The sequence below is a fragment of the Lissotriton vulgaris genome, chromosome 1_1 (assembly GCF_964263255.1).
Source record: "Lissotriton vulgaris chromosome 1_1, aLisVul1.2, whole genome shotgun sequence".
Taxonomy (NCBI): Eukaryota; Metazoa; Chordata; class Amphibia; order Caudata; family Salamandridae; genus Lissotriton; species Lissotriton vulgaris.
Window position 1 is genome coordinate 2,131,712,595 of NC_141685.1, and position 21,626 is coordinate 2,131,734,220.

The following is a 21,626-nucleotide window of genomic DNA, read 5'->3' on the forward strand; positions in this document are numbered from 1 at the left end:
CTTGGTTTGCTTGCAGTTTCTTTTCATGCTTTTGTTTCCTTCCATGGAATCCTCATCTTTTCTCCCTTGAATCTGCCACATCCCTGCACTCAATGCTGCAGTGGCTGCAGCATTCAAGGCTAGGCCTGGACTCTAAATATAACCATTGGGCTAATGTGAAAAAAACCAAATGTGTGTTTTTTTCCTTTTTCCTTTTGTCTTTACTCAAATAATGCAGCATGGCCTCTGTTTTTTTGTAGGGCAATAACTTCCGAAGGGAATACATTGCCACTCAGGGCCCTTTGCCTGGCACCAAAGATGATTTCTGGAAAATGGTCTGGGAGCAAAATGTGCACAACATTGTGATGGTGACCCAGTGTGTTGAAAAGGGGCGGGTGAGTACGTCCGGTGTCAAATAGATGTGTTTTCCTGTTTCTACGATTTGTTAATTGTGTATGGACTGTTTAAGGCACAGTGCTATCTATAAAGGTGCTATGTAACAACACATTGTTCTTCCTTTTCATCCCCTTCTGCACCTATTATCCTCCCTTGTCCTCTGCTCCTAATCTACTCTGTGTATCCCCTCCTCTGCATTCTCCCTTCTTCTCACAAGGACCGAGTACTGCCATAATGCCATGAGCAGCTGTGCCTCAGTCCCAGACTAATGAACGTTCAGCTGCCAATGCTTAACAAGATTATTTTTCAATTGCTTTCAGACATGTAAGTGACAAGATTGCAGAACCTCAGTTTTGACAGAAAAAGGAATCCCAATTCTTCCACTATAGATTTGGTAGAACACAAACCTTTGGATTTGTGTGATTGGAGACTGCACATTAAATAACAGATTTATTGCATTGAAGCCATTGTGTCTAAAATGCAATGGACTTCTTTGAGTATGCAATCTAGTTAAAAGCCATCCCTTCCCACTCATCATCCCTGACTTTTACTGCCTTGACCTGAGTGAGCTGGAACTAAATGAGAGATGGGGCGTGGCACACCAGCCTATTATAAATTAACATGCCTTCACCCACTCGTAGAAAGCCAGCTCTGTTTTGACCCTTTTTTTTCTTGATACAGTCAAGGTGGTGGGTAAGAAGGACGCACAGTTAGGACATTTATTAAACCCACACTGAAAGAACGTGAAGTAGTTGTTACTGCAACATGCTTTCTTTTTATATCGTGGTCCAAAGCTTCGGCCCTCTAAGATAGTGGAGCCCTAGTGACTTGTTCAAATTGTCCTCTTTATTTCAAAATATTTCTTAGAATCATTGGTACAAGTATTTTGAGTAGCTCACGAATTATAGTTATCAATACAAGGAGAATCAGAGAACATACACTGAAAATAAGTATTTATAACAGTCTGTCTAAAGTTGGGACAAGATAGTCTTTCTGTGTTATAATGACAAGTAAGACTGCCACCGAGCTCTTTTTTTGCATTTTTGTACAGGGCTTGGGGGTCTTTTTTTTAAACTGTTGGTTCATTGTACTACTTTTTAGAGTGGTTGCTAAAACGAAGGGTGAAACGACTTTTAAATCTGTTTTCTGTATTCTGTGATTTACAAACAATTTTCCAAACAAAAGGGGAAAGGGAAGGAAGGAATACTTACAGCTGCCCTTTTGAGCGGCCTGTGTCTTTAAAGGGTTACAAAAAACGATCCTGGCGCGACCGTGTAACGGATGCACGCAGTGGGTGCGCCAACGGCAAGTGCGCCATCCACGCACAGTGCCAACCACGCTGCTGGACTGGATTGGAGAGACTCGCTGTGGGGCAATCGGATAACCTATTCAAGTTAGACAATGTCCACTGGTCTTTCAGGTAATAATGAGAGGACAGAACCGATCACATGCGGGCTTGTAAACACTTGGGGCCTCATTTATGAAAAGTGACGCATCGCTGCGTGAAAACAGCGATGAGTCACTTTTCACTGCGCACTCCTTTTTTTTTTTTTTTTTTTTTTTAACTTTTAAATGTTTTATTGCGAGATGATCAGGTTTACAAGCAAATAATATTCACAGCATGAAAAGAGGATAAAAACATACTGATGAGAGAAAAAACAATAAGAAAAAAAAATTCCTTCAAATATACATCAAAGATTATATGTGCAGTACACAATACTATTCATGAATAACGTTGACAAAACTGGTCTTCTTAACCACTTCCTCCCTCCATCCATTGCTCTATCGGTTCCCAAATTTTAATTCCCATTTTCCTCCTTTTGCTGCCTTTTGTCCTATATATTGCTCGCTCCATAATATATCTTGCCAGCAAGCGAGCTTGCCATGATGCAAAAGAGGGAGGGTCTGAGCTTATCCAGTCTTGCGTTACACAGGAACGAAAGATCCCAACAGAAATAAACAACAGTTTTTTATGATCATCTGTCATAGCTATGTCAGTAATTCCTATCAGTACAAGTTCAGACGTGAGTATTACAGGTATTCCAAATAACAAAGAAAGAAAATGTTGCATTTCTGCTAAGATTCTACTTAAATGTGGGCAAGAAAAAAACATATGTACAGAGTCAGCTGCATGTAAGCCACATCTACTACAAGCAACGCCCACTGAGGAACCCCATTTAGCAATTTTTGCTGGTGAGTAATAGAGATCATATAACACCATATAGTGTTGAGTTCTGCTTCTACCCGACAACAATATGGAGTTAGCCAAATAGATAGATTCTTCCATTTTAATTGAGTTAATACCTAGTTTCTCCACCCATAAGTTTTGCCTAAACAGAATATCATCTGGTTGTTTTGATATCAGCTGATTATAAAAGTAACCAATTTTCCTCCTTTGATACAAAGAGTCGATCAAGAAAATTCGTTGTAACGACATTCGATCCCGATCTGAAAGTGTATAAAAGTAACTATGCCATTGTAAATATTTGAAGTGATCAGCATTGGTAAGATTATATTTTGTTTGAAGTTCGGTAAATGGCTTAAGTTTATTATTCTGTAGGAGATCCCCGAGCTGGGTAATACCAAGGTTATGCCATCTTCTCCCAGTGCTATCCATACCCGCAAATGGGAAAATATAAGAGGAAGTCAAGGGGGTATATCTCGTAATTTTGGGAATGTCAAAGACTCTCTTAATAGCTTTCCAGGCCGAAAAAGCAGCTTTAACAATTTTAAATTTTGTTTTTTTGTAATAGCTGGGCTCAACAAATTTTAATAAGCAGCCCCTGGCCTCTGTCCCTAGAACCAGTTCGTAGATAGATGGAGAGTGAGAGTCTAAGATCGGAGCCTTTTCACTGACAATTAAGGGAGCGATGAATTGCAATACTGATGATAAGTAATAAAAAAAGAAATATGGTGTACCCCAGCCCCCCCTATCTTTTGAGATTATCATTTTTTGATAGGCTCTACGAGGTCGTTTATACCCCCATAGGAATCTTCCTGTCATTTTCTCCAGCTGTTTAAAAATAAGTGTAGAGAATCCTAAAGGAATACAACGAAATAGATATAAAAACTTAGGGAGAATCATCATCTTCAAGACATTATTTCTACCATATAAAGAAAGATGTAGATGATTGATGCGCTCTAGTAAAGTGTTAGATTCCTTTATCATGGGTAAGATGTTTATTTCTGGGATCTCTGAGACTGGCACTGTGATTTTAATACCCAGATATGTTGCAACGGAGACTATGTTGTTATGTACTGGGGGGTTTACACCTGTATATAAGATTTGTGTCTTAGCCATATTTAATTTATACCCTGAAAAGGCGCCAAAACGACTAGCCAGGTCTTCAATCCTTGGGATAGCTTTACTTATATCTGTAGTAAGGACCACCACATCGTCAGCATATGCAAGTGCTCTATAATGTATATCTGCTGCTACTACCGGTGTAATATCATATTCTTGATTTAATTTGTTTAAAAAAACATCGATGTAAATTGCAAAGAGCAAAGGAGAAGCAGGACACCCCTGCCTTGTACCCCGGCAAATTGGAAAGGTGGTCAACTTATTTATTCCAATCTTGATGGATGAAATAGGAGTATTGTACAGAGCTTTCAATGCTCTAATCATACTTGGGCCAAACCCCTTAAATGCAAGTAATTCCCATAGATAGGGCCAGGCCACTCGATCAAACGCCTTCTCGGCATCTAAAAGAATTACTCCTATTGGTGTGTTTGTACCTTCAGCCCGATCAAGCAAGGAGATTACTCTCCGAACATGATCAGTGGTATCCCTTTTGGGTATAAACCCATGTTGCCACCGTGATACTATAGTTGAGATTATCACAGATATCCGACTTGCTAGGATTTTTGAAAAAACCTTGCTATCGGCATTTATAAGTGAAATTGGCCTATATGAAGCCGGATCTAAGGGAAGTTTATCCTTCTTTATAAATGCCATAATGGTCGATTCCGCCCAGGATGGTGGTGTTTCTCCTTTCTGTGCTGCCATGAATGTTGTTAATAGATCTTGTTTTATCAGATTTCTAAACATCCGATAAAATTCTAATGGAATTCCATCTGGCCCCATGGCTTTTCCACTAGCAAGGGATAGAAGCGCCGAATTTATCTCTTCACTGCGCACTCCTTACGACATTCCTGATGCATCATATTTAATGTATGACGCATCATGTCGCAAGGAGTTACAGATACGTCAGTATCTCTGACGTATCTGTAAGCGCAAAAGTGACGCAACTCCAGCAATGCATCCTTTCACATGGGGACAGTACTCTGCAGGGGGGGCTCAACTTTCGTTATGCTACTGGGGCAGAAACAATATATCCCCTCAATGTAAAGAGTTCCGAGGGTCGTGTGAAACAAATGGGCTGGAACAATTAATAAACGGCCCAACTCATCAAAAGGGACCTACTCTGGATCCTATACAAGCACCAAAAGACAGACAGGGGGCATATTATCAAGGGATTTATCTCTGCTTTTTGGCTTTAAAAGCCAAGAAAGCGGAGATAAAATTATCAACAGGGTGCTAACACGCAAATTTGCATGTTAGCACCCTATTTCTGTACGCTTACCCTTGCATCTCTAATGAGATGCAAAGGGGGCGTTCCAGAGAAAAATAAAAGGAGAAATGTTGTTAAGCGACATTCCTCCTATTATCAAGGATATCGCTAACCCTGTGAGTGATCAAAAAAAAGCAGCGCTATCCGCGGTTAGCGCTGCTTTTTTACACCTGGTATTTTTCTGACTTAGCCATGATATCCTATGGAAGGTGGATATCATGGCTACGTTTGTGAGCCCCTATCATCAAGCTAACGCCAAACTTCGAGAGATTATCATTGGTTTTCCAGCGATAATCTCTTATTTGGCAGTTAGCGTGAGGATTTTTATCACTTCTGAGATAAGCGTTGCTAATAGCACGCTATCTCAGTGATAAAAATCCACGCTATCCGGCGATAATTATCCTAGCACTAAGTGCGCTTAGCGCTAATTATTGCTGGGGCTTGATAATATGGCCCAGGATTCCTTAAAGTTGGTCGGACCATATCGTGATAACCTTTGAAATAAAAAGCCTCAGACCTTCAAAGGGAGGTGGGCAAAGGGGAAAAAGAATTCAAGGCAGAGCCTGGCACAAGTTGACCAAGATCCAGAATGGAAAAGTCTTTGATTTAGAGACATTCTTCAGTGAAGCAGAAACAGTTGATGATAATTATAATAAGCTGTAAGAAAATAACTAGAACATTTGATAAAGTAATACCAATTAAAGAGATTACACATTGATTTAAGCCATCAGCATTATGGTTTACGGAAGCCTTAAAAGAATCTATAACAAAATGTAAATACATTTTAAAAAATGGTGAAAACTCTAGTTAGACAGTGATTAGCAGCAACTAAAGAAAGCACTACATATATATAAAGTAAAGATAAGGAAAGCGAAAAAAAGCTACTATGCACAATCTATTTTGAAGACGACTAATAGGTCGGAAAAATTCTTCAACATTGTTACAGTACTGGCGAATCCTGACTGTACCAAACAAATACTAACACATTCACAAGAGCTTTGTGATTGTTTATCCAATTTTTTTAATAATAAAACTGAGATAATTATTGCAGACGTAAATGCAACCTCCAAAACAATTCAACGAACAAAAGATTGAAAAAGTAAAGAAGAAACAGAAATTCTAGCCAATGCAAAGCTAGTGAGGCTTGAAGAAATGACAGAAGAAGCCTTCAAGACTGTGGCTATGTCCATTCCATCGGGGTCTATATTGGACCTGCTCCCTCTAAAGTACTGGAAGAAATGGACAGATGAGCTTTATCCGTTGTTGCAAAAGGTATGTAATCTCTAATCAGTCTCTAGTGACAGACAAAGTCCTGCAGAGTTGCAAGAAAACATTATTAACACCCTTACTGAAGGAAGCGACAGCAGACCCATCAGTGCCTATTAACTATCGCCCTGTATTGATACTCCTCTATCCAGTAAAAGTATTGGAAAAATATGTTAGCAAAGATCTTTGGGGCATAGTATCGAGAAACTGTGTTAAAATTATCTCAGCTTTAGCGGCAGGAAACTGGCGCTAAAGCGGCGATAATGGGCTTGATAATATGCTCCTTGTGAATTCCCATAGAAGCCAATGTTCTAGTGTGAACATGGGCTTGTATTGGAATTCTCAAGGGCATAATATCAAGCCCATTATCGCTGCTTTAGCAGCAGTTTCCTGCAGCTAAAGCGGCGATAATTTTAACACCGTTCTTGATAATATGCCCCCCTCTTGTTTCCTGGAAGAGCAGAATATCCTGGTAATAGAGAAGACAGGCATTCGTCCTGCCCATGTCACAGAAATTGCATCAATTATAGCTCTAAATTAACTCCAGATGATGGTTGACAGGGCTCAGACGATGGTTCTGATATTGTTGGACTTATCAGCCGCGTTTGACACTGTCAACCATCAAATACTTCTGACCAGGTTAAACGAGATAAGTGTTGCAGAGATTTGGCTAAAATGGATAGAATCCTACCTCTCAGAAAGAACTCTGGCGATTTCCCTACCCACTTATCTATCAGAATTTAAGAAAGTTAAACATGGAGTTCCTCAGGGCTCGGCACTTAGCCCTATTTCTTTTTAATGTTTACCTACACCCCCTGCTGAAAATCATTCAATCATATACCACTAGTTTTGTGAATTTTGCCAAAGATACACAACTGATCCTCTCGGTAGATAGCGATAGATATAGTCCATTGGATGCCTTTCATAATTGTCTGAAGGGAATATAGCATGCTACAACGCATGCAATTACATCACGTTCCGTAACAACGCGGTCGTTACAAAGACCGTGTTGTTACAACGCGATGTCATTACTACGCAAGTCAGTAGATGGCGCTCTAACATTAGGAATAGTATAATTAACTATTCCAACCCCAGCCTATGCAACAGTAGGGAAGGTGTTGGAATAGTAAATTATACTATTCCTTATGTTAGAGCGCCATCTACTGCAAGTCGATCTAATGACTTGCGTAGTATTGGCATTGCTTTGCAACAAAGCGGTCGTTGGAACAACCGAGTTGTAAAGGTATCGCGGTCTAATGATCGCGTTTTAAAGGTTTTTTCCCGTCTAAAGAATATAGAAGGCTGGCTGAACACCAACTCACTAAAATGTAATGGTGAGAAAACAGGTTTCTATGCTTTACGCCATCAAAAATTTGGATCAACTTCCAAACAGTTTTTGGCCTTGGACCGTTACAGGCAACCTAGAAACGTTCAAATCTGCTAGTAATGTGGGAGTTTATCTTGATGATAATCTTTCAGTGGAGATACATTTCAACAGAACAACCTCCACATGCTTTGGATTGTGGAAAATTGTTCCTTTGCTGCCACATCCTGCTAGAAAGTTGGGGGTCCAAAGTGCAGTTCATAGGAAAATTGGCTATTGCAATGTCCTGATGCTTGGAGTACCAGAATATCTACGAAAAGGACTGTACAGAGTACAAGCAACAGCAGCATAGCTTGTTCTGGTTAAACCTAAGTATATCGCTTCGTCTGCTATGCTCAGGGAACTTCATTGGCTCCCAGTGAAGGTCAGAATCAATTGATGTGCCGTGTCTATAAGAATATAAAAGGAACAGGACCCAGGCTATTGCAAAAAAAATGTAAGCACTACGTTCCAATGAGAAGTTTACGTCCATCGACAGCTAATCTACTATGCATTCCAAAATTAGAAGCAATGAGACAGGGTGGTCAGTCTTCTTCAGTAAAGGCAGCCCAGATCTGGAATAAGTCCGGCCCCGTTAAGAGCCAGTGACATTCTCCTGCAATTGAGGAGGAACCTTAAAACGTGGCTCTTCCCCAAATAGATGGTTCATGGTTAAAGGTGTCCTGTTGTAGTTGTGCTTTTCTCTAAAAAGATCACTGAGAAGGTCCCCAGAGCGCCAGATACCTTTTAGATGAAAGTCGCACTTTAAAAATGTAATCAATAATTATTCACAAATAATGCTTTCGATGTCGATAGCAAGGGTCCCCAAGGTTGCTGATACCTACTGGGTCAGAAAGAAAATCTAAACTCAACTGGTGATTGAGCCAGTGAACCTCCAGCAATTAACCATTGGCACAAAAAAAGTAGCAAGGCTGCTTCTTAAAAGCGTATTTTAAAGAATGAAAGCAGTAAGAAATATACAACAGCTACTAGTGGCCAACGAGGATTGCCTTTATTCCTGGAAATGAACAGTTTGTTTTACTCTGGAACTGTAAAACCGTTTAGCAATGAACCCTAACACTACAAATGAAAGGAGCTGAAGTGAGCGTGACCACGAGGTAATGCTCGCCCTTTAAATTAAATATTATAGGCCTCTTAAATAATGCAGCTACCTTCCACGGCCAGAGGATTTATAGAAAGGGTAGGCAGTATAATTGTCGCCACTTATCTCTTGGACGTTTCAGCCGGGATTAAGTGCAAACTTGTGTGACGCAGGTGGATGCAGCGGAAATGAGAAAAGTAAATCAGGCCAGACATTGGGACTACTGAATATGTCACGACAACAATCTTATAAAACTAAAAAATAGGGGCAAATACCATCATGGTGTACAGTTCCCAGATGTAAATATCTTGGGTGAATGTAAAGAAACTATACAGTAAGCCCCGTGACGTTCTCTGTTTCTCATTCACGTTCAGTGGTAGCTGCCAAATCCCGCCCAGTCCCGGTGACCACAAGAACCAGATGGATCGTAGGCTCAGCAGGCCTTACACCAGTGTTTACGCAGCTGCAGGAGCTCGTTGCCAGTACATTGCGTCTGTTGCGCGCGTGTACGTGCGTGCACACACTCCCATACACACACACACTCTCGCTCTCTCTCTCACTTTCTCGTTTGTCCTCTACTTCACACAGAAGTATCCAATAGACATCTTTGCTATAGTATAGTTTGCTCCTTTTAAAGCAGATGAATTAACAAATGTATAATAGTATTTTGCAACAAGTGGTCATTTCTCACTTTGTAAAGTTTTGCGATGGCCGAATTTGATGTTGAAAAAATAAGACAAATTAGAATGCTTATGAAAGAATAATAAGAGTACTGTATGTACTGGTGGACTCGAAAAAGTGTCCATTTTGTGATTCTAAAATGTGCTTGCCCGAATCTAGAGCTTCAGCAATTTAAACCTAAAAACATGCCAAACGGATAAAACTGGGGATAGTGGACATTCCTCCATCAACCCTCCTTCAGCTAGTAAATGAAGCTTTGCCAACCAATCAACAAGCATTGGCAGTGCAAATAACTCTGGCTTATACAAGAAATTATTCTTCATTCAGTGGTGAGTTTAGGCACTCAGTACCTCCTCATGCATGTCCTTACACTCATGCACCCATTCATTTACCCACTGATTCATTATTGCATTAAACTACTCACTCATATGCAATAAAACAGACACACAAACAGTGAGCATATGCAAGATAATTAAAAGAAATAAAGTTAAAAAAAGAAAAGAAAAACGGTGCCTCATTAATGTGATGGGAATACGTACAAGGATTGGTTTGGAGCCGATTTGTGTTTCTGTGACCAGATCTCCAGACTGGCTGGGACTTGCTTTGGAACTCTGACCACTCTTCAGAGATTCTTTCCCCTTCTCCCCCAAACGGCCAAAGAAAAGGTAGCCAGAGCACTGGTGATCTCCCGTTTGGACTACTCGAATGCCCTTTACATCGGGGCACCTGACTTCTTGATTAGAAAGCTTCAGGTAGTCCAGAATGCAACGGTGAGACTCCTCTATAACATCCCGAGGAGGCTCAGCGTTCGTAAACAATTGAAGGAGCTTCACTGGCTTCCAGTGGCCCAAAGAGTGCGCTTTAAGACTCTAGTTCTCGTTTATAAAGCCCTGCATGGACCATGCCCACCCTACCTTGCTAAGAGATTTACCTTCTACCTACCGACCCGTCAGCTGCGATCTGCCTCCCGAAAGCAGGTGGTCGTCCCCAGATTCAAGAGAGTTCGCCTGGGGGGGCAATCTCTGACGGTAAGGGGAGCTCAGATGTGGAACGCCCTTCCTGATGCTCTAAGACACTCTCCCAACCTGATCAATTTTAAAAAACTGCAAAAAACTCACATTTTTATAGATCATGAATAGCTGATTTCCTAATTACTCTGATTCAGTTTCTTCCCCGCGCCCGGACAGTCTCGACAAACGGAGCGCGTTATAAATCAATATATAACATAACATAACAAGGAAAAATGCATTAGGTGCATAGTTTGTCTCTGGTTTACAGATCCAAGATAGTTGACGTGTTGTTTCTAAATATGTAGAACTAGCCTAAACTGGTAAAATAATGTTACGCCTTTGAAAATAACATTCTTCAATCACTGCCCTAGTCATAAGTTGTGGTCTGGAGCGCTGCAAGTGAAATGAGTGGCATAATAGTGGCCCCATTGCACTGTCTAGGGAGTAGCCTAATGCTCCAAAACACAGAAAAAAGGAAAGTAAACCAAAGTTGACGTATAAAAAAAAAACATGGAAAACTGAAGGACTGGTGCACAAGTTATGGCACTGAAGTGCACACAGTTTCGGGTGCATGGACACATGTGATCAGGAAACCCAGCGTCACTCACAGCTCATCCGAGACATTGGCAGAAGAGGCTGAACCATTGTCTTACTTGATATGGCTTCATCGGAGGAAACAGAATGTGAATGCCAAATATTGACTGCTGAAATATCGTGCTCGTCTACATACCTAAAAGATAGATATATATATATCTTCACTGAAAAAACCATAGGTTTCACACCAGTTATAGTTACCTGGAAATTTGACTGACATAAAACCATTGAAATTCCCACATTATAGTTAGTTGGACTCACTATAACTTGCGCGCCTGCAATACACTGCTGATGATGTCACATATTACATCACTCATGACATAGTCAGTGACATCACTCATGACATCACTGATGACACCATCCAGTGAATGTGTGTCTTTCTGAAAAATAAATATGTTTTATATATGTATTTGTAAAGGTGGATGGAAGTATAAATGTTTAAATAAGTGTCTAAATGGATGTTTTTTTTAAATTGATTGGTTAACTGGCTTATTAAGTGTATCTTAGTGAATACATATATTAGCGAGTAATGTTTAAATATTTAAAGGTTTGTATCAGTGTTTCACTTTGTGTATAAGTGGCTGCATGAGTTGGTGAGTAGCTACATGTGTGTGTATATGGGTTATTAAATGTTTTTTTTGTATCAGTATGAGTGTCTGTATGGTTTGGTGGGGGTATTACTTAGCACATAGATGCATCAATGACTGACTCACTGTTTGTATGTGTTTTGAAGACCGCTTATGTGCAGGACTGTATGGGTGGATGAGTGTGTATATGTGTGTGTTAGTGAGTGAATGACTGTCTCACTAGTGTCTTTATCAGTAACTACATATGTTTTAATCTAGTATATGTGAGTATTGATGTATATAAGTGAGTAAATGTGAGAGTGAGAGATTGTAAGAGTTCCTGTTTAAATAAGTATGTGTTTCTATAAGTTATTGTTTAAGAGAGTAAGTATGTGTAAGTTTCCTTAGAAGTAAGGTGGTAGTGTGTGTATAGCTGTATATGCAAATAAATGGATGTTTAATAGTTTATTTGCATGTGTGAGTATGTGTGTGAGTAACTTTTGGATGACTGTCGGTGTGTAACAGGATGTATAGGTGTATCACTACATATGATGAGTGAGTATATGTATGAGTGACTATATAGAACTGCTGGTGAATGAGTGGATGTGTATATAGATGGCGGAATTACTGAATTGGTTGTTGTAACTGGTATGGGTATCTCCATGTTTTTGAAAATTTTAGTTTCTATTTTTGAATATGTGTTTCAAGGGTTACATTACACTGAAAGGAGGTCTGTCACTCTGTCACAAGGATGGTGTCATCAGTGATGTCATGAGTGATGTCACTGACCATGTCATGAGTGATGTAATATGTGACATCATCAGCAGTGCATTGCAGGCGCGCAGGTTATAGTGAGTCCAACTAACTATAACGTGGGAATTTCAATGGTTTTATGTCAGTCAAATTTCCAGGTAACTATAACTGGTGTGAAACCTATGTTTTTTTCAGTGAATTTAATAGGTTTTTTAAATGCTAATTCCTAACTATAACTGGTGTGAAACCTATGGTTTTTTCAGTGAATTTCATAGGTTTTTTAAATGCTAATTTCTTTCTATGTCGAGTTTGTAACCTACGATTTTTTTTAATTTGCTGTTTTGTGTGAGTATTAATTAGTATTATTTTTTTTATAATAATATTTAAAATTTTTTTTTTTTATCATTTTATCTCGGGGCGCTCTGGCTCCGCCCACCGGTAAGCTCTCCGGAAAGCGCACCCAGAGCGCTACTTGCATTCGTGTAAAAAAATATGAATGAAAAGTAAATAATAACGCAAGACATTTAGTACCATACATATAAAAGCAGTTTTTTATAAGGAAATGAAAATAATTTTGCATTTCCGTGAAACTATCAAAACGTCACTTCGGCGCGCCGCGTAAGCGCCCCCCGGAAGCGCCTATGTTCGCGCCGCATAAGCGCCCCCGGAAGCGCCTACGTTCGCGCCGAGTATGCGCCCCCGGAAGCGCTCCGGTGCGCGCAGCGTCAGCGCGTCAAGTCATGTGACCTTAAAATAACACTTTTTATTGGTTGCTAACAGTTTTTTTTTACAAAGAATGAAATCCCCACCCATTTCCTTCACTTCTTCTTTCACTTTTGTGACTGAAAGACCTGCCTTTTTGGTCTTGGATCTTTCTTGGATAATCATGGCTGCCAGACCATCCAGCAGTGAAGATGAGCCTGAATTCATTGATGAAGAGCCTCCTCAGCCGAAGGTCAAAGAGCATTTCATCTGGAATTTTTTTTCCATACCAGATGACCAGAAGAAGGTCAATGCTCCAAAAGTGGAGTGCAGGATCTGTCACACAGTCCTGTCAAGGGGTGACCCCACTAAGAAATATTCTTTTGGGAACTCCAAAATGCTTCGCCATGTGGAGAGGAAGCACTACCAGAATTTCGCCCGGGAAAGTGTCAGGGCTCTGGCACAAGAGCTTCCCAGTGATGGGGCCTCTGCATCCACCAGAGGAGCAATTACTTCTGTGAGGGGGCGATCGCAAGAGCTGGTTCCAAACATTCAATCTGCATTTAACAAAGGCGTCCTGAAATGCAGATACTGTGATCAACTACTTACCTTTGGGGAGCAAAGTGTTCTGCTCATGGTTCGAGCATTGGAGAACCATTGCTGCCGCTCCCAGCCCTAATTTTTTTTGTTTTTTTTGCTCCTGTTGAGCAGTTTCCATTCCCTGTTTAGGTCTCGGGCCTAGCGTCACACTGCGTAAGCAGTGTGGGCGGAGCCCGAGATTTTATGACTTCAATGTGGGGCTTTATTCTGCCTCTCTCTTCCATTGGCTAGCTCCATAAATGGAGGCTAGCCATTGGAAGAGATGGGTGTCTATTACTCTTTTCCCCGCCTTGACGCGATTCATGGGCGTTTCTGGCTCTTTTTTTAAGTCCCGCCCCTTTTCTCTCCGTCACTCGGAGGTAGGCGTTTACTCATTTCCCCCGATCGTCCAGAGATCGTCCTCGGGTGAGTATTTGTTTTACAGGCAATCTATACAGTGATTGCAAACTTAAAAAAAAACACCTGGTCATTGTTGCTTTGCTCCGGTCTATCCTTCCGCCCTCCCAACACAGATGCAGGCTCAGTACAAACTTCAGAGAGGCTCCCGACGCGATTCGGGGGCGTTTCTTGCTTTTTTTTATCTTGGTATTTAATCTTGACGTCACTGCAAGAACACGCCCCCGAATCTCGAAAATGCCGGAGCTTTGTGGCAGCCATTTCAGGCCGACCGCCACCGGAACAAGTCCAGGTGAGTGCTTGTTTTTTTTTGTTCCCCGCTGTCCGTGTGCCTGGAGTTTCTTTATTTTTCTTTTAATGTGAAAGACGTGTACAATCCTGGGTAGGGCACTGCAAATTGTGGAGGTTAGTAGAATGAGAATGGAACACGGAATCTTTGATGGGGAGTTGTGGCGATAAGGTTTTTCCAAACGTAGCGATGTCGGAAGTTATTTCGGTAAATGTAATACAGGTACTTGCAGCTATTAAGTCACACGCCGGTTAAAACTGGCTTCATATGGAGCACATTTCCCGCCAAGTCCAGGTGAGTGCTTGTTTGTTCATTCCGTTCAAATTGTGCTTAAAATGAAGAGAACCGTGTGCATTTTTAGGCAACATTTCTCCCCTTAAATTTACAAGATTATTGCTTTTTTGGCACACTGATCAGGAACTGCAGCCACAGTTTTAAGTAGAAAGCGATAGTATGTGAATAAACACGGGGAGTGCATTTTGATTCCTTGCTTCAGTCGGACTTATTTTGCTCATCCTGCATTCTATAGTTTGTAAAGTTTGTGTAAGTCTCTGTACGTGTATGAAACTTGTGTAACATTGTGTAATGTTTTGCTTGTTCTCAACCTGCCGATTAAGTAACTCTTGTGTAATATTGTGCATATATTTAACGTGCGTGATGCAACACTTTATATTGTCAAGCGCTTCGACGCCTATGGGCAGTATGCGCACAATTATAATCGCGTAAATCCACAAAGATGGAGGTGGGGGGAGGAGGTCACCAGATGCTTCTGGGAGGGTCGGGGGGTGTGGGGGTGTCTGACGAGGCCATCCTGAACAAGTAGGGCTGGTTTTGAGATCTGCCTGCCCTCCCTTGCTTCAGGGCACAAACACCTCCTGGGCATCTACATACTCCTCTCAAAGAGGGGTGGAGAGGTGGGTGGGGGGGCGAACTCCTATTAGCCGTTCACAGCACCCTGCGGTGCCGAGTCTGCCCAGAATTACCTGGTGCAAGGGGGCGGGACTCTACAGAGAAGGGCCTGTGTGTGTGCAGAGAAGGCCCAGTCTGTGCCCGCCTCCCTCCGATGCCACCCGGACTTACGGCCAAGGTCAAGGGTCTCGCATATCCTGGTTTTTTAATAAAAAATCTCGCTTCTCTCCCGGCCGTGCCGCCCCCTGCCCCACGGGTCACCAAAAACTTCACTTGCAACTTTCCTTCATCCAGAGAGCACTTCTGTGATGAACACAGGAGTACAAGGTTATTTATTTATTTAGCGCTTAGTACCCCTGACGAGGCGCCCTGGTTCGATTGTTTCGACTCTGAATGTACATAGTTTACAGTGTCTACTGTGCCTTTTATCAAAGCTCTCTGACGTCAGCTCTGACTACACACGCACTATATAAAAGAAAATAAACATTTCTGCAGGGTGAATCTCTGGCCGTCCCTCAGACAGACCCCGCCCTCCACTCGTTCCCAGCGAGCAACACACCCACTGTGCAGGCTTCCAGCACAGAGGCCAAGCAAGGAATGAACAATGCTTTCCCTAACGCTTGCTTGCCCCACGTTTCCACAGCAGCGTGCCGCCTGCCATTGGTTGTGAAGGGTGTAAAGTGACATGCCACGGAAAGCACCGGGTACCCATAAGGGACAGTGGTGCAGTAAGGCTTGTGTTTATTTTAAATTAAAATGCCCCTTTTGATGGATGTTGGCTTGAGTGCAGTCTAGATGGATTTAAGCGAGCGTCAGACATTGTTTCGCATCGTAACTCATTCTCAGGGGACGGCCATACAGCACTGGGGCATCTGGAATTCACACAGTGCCCAATTCAAACTCGGGGACAAAGCCAGTCCAGTAAAAATGTCCGACTAAGCTGAATGTTCCACACAGCAGCAACAGGCGCCTTGACCCCATGGGCTATTCTGCCTCACTCTTGGGTCCATCGCATTGTATGCTTTCACACAAGCCTTGACTTTTTTTTTCATGTGCAAATCTTCCCACCTTGAACCCCATTCACCACGTAAATTGCTTCTATCATGTTGATTGTTAAGGAGGAAGGGGGGGGCGTGCAGTGTAAAGAAAAAGGTGTTCGTTTAAGTGGTTTTCCCAAAAACACTACATACAGCAAAAAAAGCAAAAAAAAAGTTTAGCCATACAAAACGACATTCGCTCAAATCGTTATTAAACACAAAAATCCCAGAATAAAAGTTTTCGATGCCAAACACCTTCCTCGCGATTGCTTCATTGGAAGGGCCGGCGCCGCCCCTCTGTCTGTCCTGGATCCGTGCAGGACGCACCCTCTCTCAGTGGTGTCCTCCACCTTGCGAGGCACCGTGGCGCTGTTTACAACGGTCACCGAAGCGCTAGAATAAACACGCGATTTAACCAGCAGTCTGCTAACCGGTCCAATGACATTGAATGTAGGTAAACGTAAACAAAAAGCTGAACAAACTTGCGCGTTCTGGACAACATGTCTCAATCTAGATCACGTTTACAAATGCAGGCGCCCATGGTGATTACACAAAGTGAAAGTAAGTGATCAGACGCTGTGTGTACCAAAGGCAAATGACGGGGACGAACAGCTGAAAACAGTATTTATTGTTATTCGCGTCCTCAAAGCTGCGGATCGGTTTCACACAGGGGAACGCGCCTCGAAGTGGTAGCTTGCAGCCGTGAGCCCCTGGTTTTCAGAAGCCCGCCCCATGGTCTCACGAGGGCCATACTGGCAACCCGTGGAGCTTGGAGATAGTTCGGTGTGTCAAAGCGCCTGCTGCAGAGGTGCTGTGGGTTCGACCCCCTCAGAACCGACCTCGGTTTTCATCCTTCTGAGATCACTGAAAGGCCAGTGGACGAGCATTATTCAAGCGCCAAGAGGGCGGTGGGCGCTACAGCAATGGCCAGTGTTATCTGTGTTTAATCTCACTTTCATTGTGTACTCGGATGTGATTTCGGACTGCAGTTCTTCACCAGGGAGAAGATGCACCTCTCAAGCCCGAGTGAGACAAGACTTTTACTTTGGGGGGGGGGATTCATTCATGGGCGCGAGCTCCACAGACAAAAAAGCATTTACATGTGCCTGCACAGGGAGGGGCGCGAATTCCAAGGAGGGGGCTGGGGCGATTCATTACTGAGCACAAAGACGTTTGGTTGGCCAGGGGGTGAGATTTGTATGTGTAAAGCGTAATTAACAGGTTTGCCAGGGGCGGGAGGGCAGCGTGAAGGCAACGTTGCAAAGTCGGAGGAAGTCACGAATCGGCCCTGTTTAAAGCTTAGAGCACAATCACCGCAGGGGTAGAGGAGACGTTGACCATTGACGCCTGCATACAAGGTCTCTCCTTAAGGAAGTCGACGTATGGGAGAGACCAGATAAAGGGCAACCGTGTGATCTTGTCCACTATTGCCACCCAGGGCTTATGGTGACATCATAAACCACAAGGCCAAAGGTCCAGTAGTTTGTAAATATCACCAGGCCTAGAGATGGTAGCCCAGGACAACATTACACTTTACCCATTATTAGTATATTTTATTTTGCTTTCTTTTGGGTAGAGAAACTGAACAAGTGATCGTCTTCAAGGTGCAGCTAACAATGGGCACTGTTTAGAATTGGAATATTCAGGTTTTGTTTGCCTTTCGTAAATGAATTGTGGATAAAACAATTGACAATAGTGATGAACGCTAGGTTTATGCCTCTGTTCCCTGCATGTGATCCGGTTTTTCGTGCCTCTGTTCCCTAGGGTGTTACTGGACAGAGAGCTGTGTGTGGTGCTGTCTGTGTGTGGTGCTGTCTGTGTGTGGTGCTGTCTGTGTGTGGTGCTGTCTGTGTGTGGTGCTGTCTGTGTGTGGCGCTGTCTGTGTGTGGTGCTGTCTGTGTGTGGTGCCGTCTGTGTGTGGTGCCGTCTGTGTGTGGCGCTGTCTGTGTGTGACGCTGTCTGTGTGTGGCGCTGTCTGTGTGTGGCGCTGTCTGTGTGTCTGTGTGGCTCTGTGTCTGCTAATACTCTCTACTACTCTCTAATGCTCACCTATTGCCATTGTAAATGATACCATTTATTTCTGGTTTAAAAAAAAATGCCATTTGCAATGCCAATAGCACTAACTTTAACAAAGCCGAGACCATTGCATTGTAAATGCTTGTTTTGTTTTTGTTCTAAAAAAAGAAAAAAGAAGAAAAAAAAAAGTTCTTTTCAGAACTACCTCCAATTCTCATCAAAGAGCTATATTCTTAAAAAAATGAAAAAGAGTAAGTGAAGTGGAGTGCATTGATAATGGAAAGGAAAATGAGTAAGAAAGAACAGAAAGGTATGAGAGGAGAAAGGAAGTGAAGTAGGGGGACTGAAAGAAGGTGAGTGTTGGGAAGGAAAGTAAGGAGTAGGAGAGTGAACATGGGGAATGCGGATATTCAAAGAAAATGTTGAAAAGGAACGGGGGTGTGGAAGGGTAAGAAAAGATGCATTGCTGGAGTTGCATCATTTTTGTGACGCACTCCAGCAATGCATCACTTTTGCACTTACAGATACGTCTGAATTACTGACGTATCTGTAAGTACTTCCGACATAATACGTCATATATTTAATATGACGCATGACTAGAAGACTGAAGGCCTCATTTATGAGGCCATGCGTCACTTTAACGCCACCGGTGTGTCACTTTTTGTTTCGTACCAGTGCTGTAAAAAATGCACCTTATTCAGTCATATTTACAAAGTGACGCATCTAGGTAGATGCGTCACTTTGTAAGCCCCTGCGCCACATTATACCTACGTCAGGTGTAATGTATGCAAAAGGGACGTATTGACGCAAGAAAGGGTCGTAGAGGTGACACAGTGAAATCAATGAGATATCACTGCGTCACTTTTATGACGCTGTTGCATCCAAATCTTGTGCCTGTATCACAGCAGGCGTAAGACTGATGCAGGCCCTTTCACATGGGGCCTGGCCCCATGTGAAAGGATGCATTGCTGGAGTTGCATCATTTTTGTGACACACTCCAGCAATGCATCACTTTTGCGCTTACAGATACGTCTGAAATACTGACGTATCTGTAAGTACTTCTGACATAATACGTCATATATTTAATATGACGCATGACTAGAAGACTGAAGGCCTCATTTATGAGGCCATGCGTCACTTTAACGCCACCGGTGCGTCACTTTTTGTGACGCACCAGTGCTGTAAAAAATGCACCTTATTCAGTCATATTTACAAAGTGACACATCTAGGTAGATGCGTCACTTTGTAAACTCCTGCGCCACATTATACCTATGTCAGGTGTAATGTATGCAAAAGGGGCGTATTGACTCAAGAAAGGGTCGTAGAGATGACGCAGTGAATAAACTGGGTTTTCCCCATGCTACGCTCCCCGGTCCGCTCCCCGGTGCGCATACCAGGCGCTCCCCCGCGCAAATCGAAAAAATTTTTTTATTTTTTTTGCCCCGCGGGGCCCTTTTATGGCCCCCACATCTAACCTAGGTGGTCAGGGGGGGTCTACCCTTCCCCCTTATGGTCATTTCCCCCTTTTTTTTTGCCACCTCTTGTGTCTCGATCCTACCGAGACACAAGATGGCGGCCGCTCCGGACTGTTTCGAATGTTTACAGACACCGAGAGCCAATCAGCTTTCCGTGCGCATGTCGCGTAGCGCGCCCGGTGCGCTCCCCGGTGTGCGTACCGGGGCGGGCCTATAGATATATATATTTTTTGAATCTAAATTACTCAAAATCCACTTGAGCACATATCTTGAGACATAGCAAAGGCACATCAGGCTACCAGTCCCTACAATTTTTCCAAGTTTGGTGGAAATCCATTCAGCCGTTCGGGCTAAAAGCGAGTTCGACCGCCCTATGGAAATTAACATGGAGAAAACACGTTTTGGGACCCCCCTTTTATCTCGGCCCCCGCTTGACGAATCCCCCCCACATTTTCAGGGAACGAGCGGAGTGGAGCGGCCCACCTTCTTTGAGAAATTGGCGAAGATTCGTCCACAGGCGCCAAAATTATTCCCAATAGAATGTTGCGGATTTCCTATGGAAAGTAGATCCTAACTAAAGCTACTGGCGACCGCCAGTAGGTTATATATATATATATATATATATATATATATATATATATATATATATATATATATATATATATATATATATATATATATATACTTTTTTTTATATATATATATCATTAAATTACTTTTCTAGAATTAAGAATAATAAATTATTCTGCTGAGGATGACAGTAAGGAGGCGCATATTATGTGTATTTAACCCCCAAAAGTACAGTATACATCTGCATGGCCCGCTCACCAAAAGATGCCTTTCTAATCCAGTGCAATGATTAATAACCACGAAGAGCAGTGTTCCAACCAGGGCCAAGGCCATGTTACATTAAATCTCAAGGAAGAAAGGTCTGAAAATGAGTGTGTAGTCTATATTCCTGTTTTGTGACGCAGACGGCAACTGAATATATTGGAATATTCCAGCAATAAACAACGTGTTCTAAGGCTACCCACATATGAAATCAGCTGCAGCTTGTCAATCATCGCTCCAAGAGCCCTGGCTATCCTTGCAAGCAGGGCTAAAAGCCAGGAGCAGCAGGAGTGAAATCCATCGTCTTCAGTTAGTCGCGCGTGCAGTGCACCAGCTGAGCATCTCGAGGCTGTCAATCACGTCCTATCCATGAAATGAAGACTGAAGCTAAGTAGGTTCATTAATTAATGCATTTAGTTTCAGGAGTTTTAATTAAAGACAGTACACCAGTTCTAACACAGGATGCTATAAATAGATACACTCACATTCACCACAGGGGAGTTTGTCTGGAACATTGTTAAGCTCTAAGTAAGTTCCCGCCTGTTGTTTCTTTTACATTAGGATCACCATTGTATCTGCCTTGCCTTGTTGAATCGTGTCACTACAAATATTCTGCAAGTCATTTCTATACAGGTACTAACATTTTTGTGGAAATCTATTTATTGGAGAGAAATGCACCTGGAAGTGGCGGCAATTATTTGTTATATAGGTCAGTGGAAGGGCACAGCAGGAGACATTAGTAGCAATTCAGTTTTAGAATGAAGACCTGAGCGCAGGGACTTACTCACTTGTGGAGAAATGTGGCTCAATGGTTAGAGCGGCAGACCCTGATGCAGAGGTCTAACCTGGGACCAGGGTTCAATACCCTGCCTCGGCGGGTCTTGGGCTCAAAATTCCACGGACCTGATAATTCTCGCCTCGGTGCCTATTCCAATCATAGGTCCCCCCTCTGCAACTCTGGGCAATAGCTTGCTTAATCTCCACAACGGCCCCCACAACGCTAAGGATGCCTGGCCTCCACCTAGGGGGTCCCCAGGAGTGGATGCCTCACAGGGAAAGCCAGGATGGATTCCACAGCGGTATTCGT

The 21,626-nt window shown here is 42.6% G+C and overlaps 1 protein-coding gene across 2 annotated transcripts in view; it reads left to right on the forward strand.

Moving 5' to 3' along the window:
- PTPRB (protein tyrosine phosphatase receptor type B) overlaps window positions 1–21,626 on the forward strand; it is a 471,570-nt gene that overhangs the window by 403,425 nt on the left and 46,519 nt on the right. For both annotated transcript variants that reach the window (XM_086921879.1, XM_086921886.1), the window contains one exon: window positions 240–374. In XM_086921879.1, coding sequence (XP_086778005.1) covers window positions 240–374 — 135 coding nt within the window. The remainder of the gene's footprint in view (window positions 1–239; window positions 375–21,626) is intronic.